Below are 6000 nucleotides of genomic sequence, written 5' to 3' on the forward strand. Positions count from 1 at the left end.
ATGTGTTTTACATCAACTCTGTTGGAATCCAAACTCTACTAGAATCACAGCGCCTATGAAAGCAGACACTGCTAGGGAGTCAGAGCACGGGTTTTGGGGTCAGCCAGCCCTGGGCTGGAATTCCAGGTCTGCTAGTGTGGCCTTGGCTGGGGGACTTTACCTCCCAGTGGCCTTATCTGAGCAATGAGAAGCACAGTACCTATGTATTCTTGTGAGCAATAAATGACATAATGTGGGTAAAAGGCTTCATATAATGTACTACGGCCTCAATAAATAGCTGCTGTTATTATTTTTATATTGTCAGTGGATATCACTAATATAAATTTTCTCAAGTATAATTAGACTTTCATGGTTATAGTTCATATATTTGAATATTGGATTCTCTAATCAAGTTTTAGATGAAGTAGTGGGTTTGCATTTAGGATCCACTGGGTATGAAAAGCACCTACCTTGAAATGGAAGAAACACTCAGCCCAGAGGGACGTGCACCCTGAGGGTGCCACAGAGGAGGGCAGACCTCAGCGCGGTGCAGGGCTCTCCCAGGCACCGCGCACACACGTAGGATGCTGTGCGGGACAGCTCTCCATTCACGCTTTCCTCCTTCCAGTCTGTCCTTCCTTCCTGCCTGCCTGCCTGCCTTCCCTCCCTCCCTTCCTTTTTTTATTTTTATCTTACCTCTTTTTCTGCTATTGGCTTTACAACACTGTGTAGTCGAGTTCCTGGGAGTAGAATGCACATTTGTGAATCACAATCTTCCCCTTTAATTGTCATGTGAGCTGCCAAGGGAAGGCATCTCTGAGGAGGTGACATTTGACCACTCACCTAAAACATGAGAAGGAGCCAGCCATGCAGGGGTAGCAATGTATTTTAATATACTTGGTTTTCTTTGCAATATATTCTTTATGCATTTACAGACACGCTGAGAATAGGATCACAAGCTTTCCCAAAGGGGTCCACTGATATCAAAATGTCAAGACCCCTGGTAGGGAAGGTGCTTCGGCTGAAGTGCTATGAACAGGAGGCAATGGGAGGGGAAGAAGTCAAGGAGGTGGCAGAGGTGACGGTGCTAGTCTCCCTTCCCCACCTCCTCCTCCAGGTACCTCTGCACCTCTGGACAAAGGCGGCCAGGAGGCCCCTGGCCTTCTGCCCCAGGAGGACTGTGAAGGTGAGTGAGAGGCCAAGCCAAGGCTCAGGGAAGTCCCCAGTGAGCTGACCAGGTGGCCTTGCGGCAGCAGCTGCCTCCAGCTCAGGGGCACTGAGTGCCAGACTCAGGTCCTCAATGCACCCAGCCCATCTGGGAGAGAAGATGAGATACCGTGAGGAAACTGCTTAAAACTGTTGTAATACCTTGAGCCCCTCCCTCCAGGGAACATAATCAGCCTCCTAAAATGTAAGCTATTATTCGATTTCGTGCATTTGATGTTGCAGCACATTGTCAGGGGCACGCTCTCTGCGCATGCGGAGGACTACGGGCACCTAGTTAGGGAGTGAGGGGTGGAGATGGCAGCTTGTACATTGAAAGTACCCACAGCACATCCTCAGCAGGTTCAGGAGGATATTTAAAAGTTGTGGCAGAATTCATCATAACTCAAACTCCTTTTTCCAGAAAACAATACAAATACACTGGTGAATTATAAAGGAGGTATGTTTATAAATTAAGCATAAATGAAACTGTTTTCCCACAGCATGCGTTCCTGATACTGAGTGTCTTCACTTCTGATGGATCGGCAACTGGCAGTGGCTTTTTACAAGAAGTTATTCCTCTGTCCCCTTCCCACGAGAAACCTGCCACCAGACAGTCTATCCTAACAGGAATACCCTACTAAAAGAAAATCTATTTCAAGCTATTTGTTATAAATTAAAAGTATTTTACTCACTACTAAATGAACTTGTTTGGTATATCAAAGACCGGTGTTCTTGGAATGTGTAAATACTAAAACATCAAAGCTAAGACTTAAATATGTGAAATACATAAAAGTCTTGCTTGCTTAATGTAAAACAGGGCTTTCACTTCCAACGAGAATTATTCAAAATTACCAGTTAGTTATTTTGTTACTCAAAGAAAGAAATATCTAACACTTGGGAACGTTTTCTTAAATGAAGGTGACCTGAGTCACCTACAGGCATGGGTCCCTTTCAGCGAGAGACAGAGACACTAAGGAGAGATTGGCTCCCCCACCACTTCCCCCTCCCTGAAAGCAAATACCTGGTTTTTGGACTAAACCAATTTAATCACTGATGGCAGTTAGTAAAAGGAAAGCTTTAAGATATTCTAGAGATTCCACTGGGCAAGCACCAGCGCACTTTCCAGCACAGTACCAGAAAAATGGGGCGGGGGGTGGGGGGGAGAGATCAAAAGAAGGGGGAAGGGGGAGAAAGAGAGAGGAAGGAAGGAAGGAAGGGAGAGAGAGAGAGATGAGGAAGAAAAAGAAGAAAAGAAAGAAAGAGAGAGAGAGAGAAAGAAGGAAAGAAAGAAAGGGAAAGAAAAAAAGAAGGAAAGAAAAAAAGAAAGAAAGGAAAGAAAAAAAGAAAAAGACCTCACACAAACAGTGAGGGAAAAGTCAAATCCAACTGAGTCTGGCATTTAGCACGGTTGACTTTTTTTTTTCTTTCCCACATGGGAAGATGAAGAGAAGTTTCATCTCACAAAACAAGAGGGGACGGTAAGCAGAAGAACTTAGCAGAGTTTTGCTGACAGTCCATTTCCATAGCAATGTGCCCTTGACAAAGAGAGGCTTTTAACTATAAGATAAACATGTGGTATGAACAAGTTAGGCACAAACATCATCTGTGATAAAACACTGCATTTATCAGCACCTGGGGACTCCTCCCACGATGGTTGATGGTTTGTTTCATACTCGTATTCAGTGACACTGTGTTTTTTGAGTCCATATAAAGTTTAGATGCGAAGAAAAAACTGATAATCCATTCATCATGAAGTGGCTTTCTCTTTTGTTGCCAAGGGCAACAACTGAACTATTCCACCTGATCAAAGTCATTATTGCATATACGCAAAACACAAAAGCACAACACACACATACATTAAAACTTCATATCCTTCCTATTGTCCTGAAAAAGTAACTGCTCTTCTCTCCTTTCAAATCCTTAGGAACAGGAGTGGCTTAAAGGAAAAGTCAAAAACCAAGAGTAGCCTTGAAATTAAATATTGACAAGTCTGCTGGATTAAAATGCAGTTACATTATATTTTGCTTATATCATCTATAATGCTTGCAACATTTGTATCATTTATTTAAAAACGTAAATACTTAAAAAATGTTTTCTAACCAGGCTAAACACTTCTAAATGCCATGAACTTTTCCATAAACCCTTAAAGGGCTTAGTTATTTCTTCTCCTTTCTTCTGCCACTTCTGCACTCTGCTGTACAGCTTCTACTTGTACAAGCTGCACTTTAGAACTTTAGCAACCCTGTCACGTTTTCCCAGGCATGTGTTAAGGACTGCTTCATGGGTGTGGTTTTGTGCTCTCTTGAAACTGTTGTGAAGTGTTAAACAGGGGGCCCCACATTTTCATTTTGCACTGGCTCCACAAATGATATCACTGGTCCTGCACGTGCCTAGTGGGTGGCTTCAGTAGGGCGTTGTCCTCACAAACGTCCACGGCCCAGCACCTCTGGTCAGGTCATTTGGCATCGGAGATGTCAAAGGCATCATCACCTCCAGCTGAACACCAGCACGATGCCCTTGGGGACCGGATCCACCAGATTAGTGCTACTTTTACTCCAGTACATATCTCGAGGGACATCTTACAAACAAAGAAATCATTTGAGGTATCTTTCACCTTATGGATCAATAGTAGACAATTTAACAACCAAAGCAAACACTCCAGTAAAAGATACATAGAGTTAAATTATCTTGGTGTCATTCTCACTGGGATTGATAACACTGTATTTCTCAGTTCAGGTACCATTTTACCCCCTGAAATCAGGCTGCCTCTTCATATAGACATATACATTTTATTCGGTAGTTTTTGTCTTTTGCAAAAAGCTGCTACCAGATGAAGGATGGATATAAGAATTGCACTCACTGTCTCCAGTTCTTCGCCTCACATCCTCTCTTTAGTCAACTCCCATTAGGAATCTGTTCCTTTCAATCCCTAAAAATGTCCTGTTCAAGGTCTCCGTCAACTTCCATCTTGCCAAACCCAACAAACAGTTCACCTTCAGCTTATCCGACCTCACAGCAGCTGTTGTCAAAAACAGCCTTTCTCTCTTTCTAAAGCCCTGTCTCTTTCGGTCTCCATACTGCACATATCACACTACATGCATGCGTCATACATCGTGCTACAGACTCCAGGTTTTCCTCGAGCAACTTGTCAGTCTCCTCAGCCGGCTCTTCTAATGGTCTCCGTGGGAACTGATTTCCTATGGACAGCAGCACACGGCTCGTGCAGCTCAGAGGCCTGGTCTCGAGAGGAAAACAGAAAGGAGCACACTTTCCCAAAGAGCTATCTCCCAAAAAGAGAAAAGCAACATAGAGTATATTGGATTGAGGGGCAGAAACATGGGTTTTCTACCCTTGTGCCCAACATGGACGTATGCAATATTTTAAATCCTGACTTAGATAATGATATAAAAAGCCATTAAACATGGAAAAAGCAAATACACTGGGTCTTGGCATTAGTGGAATCTCAATAGTGGCCAAAATAAAACCAGAGTAAGTTTAATAATGCAACGTCTTCCACTTTTTCCCCAAAATCCACCTGCAAGCACAGCATAGTCTTGGCAGAGACGGAAAAGATATTACAGTTCTTTGTGACAGGTGTCCACTATATGAGAACAGTGCTATTAAAAATGTTAAGGTGATCTAAGGTGGATTAATGACACCATGTTATTAAGGGCAGAGGAAGATGGCCCTCAGCATCCACAAGTGTGATAACTACAATTAAACAAGGCATAAGGTAGAGAGAGTTGGGAATGACTGCAGGGCCTCTCACACTTTAGCATGCACAAATCCCCCGGGGATCTGGTTCGAAGGCAGATATGGATTCAGTGGGTCTGGGATGGGGCTGAGACGCTTCATATCTAACAAGCTCTCAGGGAATGCTGCTTTGAGTTCAAGAGATTAGATGATTCCTTGGGCTTTTTTCCAGCTCGAACACTCTGGGTTTAGCCCACTCAGCCAAGCTTGGCACAAGATCATTGGACTGATTAGTAAGATCTTGCTTCCTCCAGCAGCTTTCTGTCACTATTTAACCAGAACTGCAGAATCCCCATTCAGCATTCAAGTCTTGGAGACCTTTGGCAACTATTTTTAGAGGGAATGCAGTGCTCCAGTTAAAACAAAGGTTTTGGCTTACCGCTAAGCGGAAAAAAACCTTCAAGGGCTCCAAAATGAAAGACACAACATATGAACAAGGTCAACTGCACATCAAGCAGGGAACTCTATTAACACAAAACAGAGCAGGTCAGGCCCCATCCACAAAGGCAAAGAAGAATAAAATATTTAGGAAAAAAAAGGAACAAAATAAATTTGAGACCAATACACTTGAAAACTACAAAAATTTTCCGAGAGAAATTTATTTAAAAGGATCTAAATGAATGAAGAGACATTCCTTACTCACAGATAGGAAGACTCAATATTATTAGACAGCAATTCTCCCAAACTGAGCTGAGAGTCCTGCCAATTCTGTCAAAGTCTCCTGGCTGGCTTTTTTGTAGAAATTGATAAGCTGTTCCCTGGCTGCCTGGGGACCTTGAGTTTGAACCTCCAGGAGAGGGGTTGGGTCTAAGTGACAGAAACAAAAGAAAGAATTTTCAAGAGAACCTCTCAGTGCAAAAGCAGGGCCATGCACATGGGCTGGGCTGATCCCCACTCTGGAGGTTAAGGTGCTCCTCATCCAGGCAGTGTCTCTGAAGCCCACCCTCTCTTTCTCTCTCACTCTCTTTCTCTGCTCTTATTAAAATCAGCTATTAAAAATCCTTTCCCTTTGATTTTCTAAATTCTTCCCTATATTATATTTTTATTATGATGATAAGGGAG

At 43.1% G+C, this 6000-nt stretch overlaps 1 protein-coding gene across 1 annotated transcript in view; it reads right to left on the reverse strand.

The window, feature by feature from the left end:
• Positions 1–5040, reverse strand: part of LAMA1 (laminin subunit alpha 1) — a 127999-nt gene extending 122959 nt beyond the window's left edge. The window contains exons 1-4 of the mRNA XM_069467850.1: positions 4955–5040; positions 4296–4420; positions 3676–3763; positions 1101–1294 (exon numbers count right to left, since the gene is read on the reverse strand). Coding sequence (XP_069323951.1) covers positions 1101–1294; positions 3676–3763; positions 4296–4420; positions 4955–5040 — 493 coding nt within the window. The remainder of the gene's footprint in view (positions 1–1100; positions 1295–3675; positions 3764–4295; positions 4421–4954) is intronic.
• Between the last annotated feature and the right edge of the window lie 960 nt (positions 5041–6000).

Source organism: Eulemur rufifrons, chromosome 5 (genome assembly GCF_041146395.1).
Source record: "Eulemur rufifrons isolate Redbay chromosome 5, OSU_ERuf_1, whole genome shotgun sequence".
Taxonomy (NCBI): Eukaryota; Metazoa; Chordata; class Mammalia; order Primates; family Lemuridae; genus Eulemur; species Eulemur rufifrons.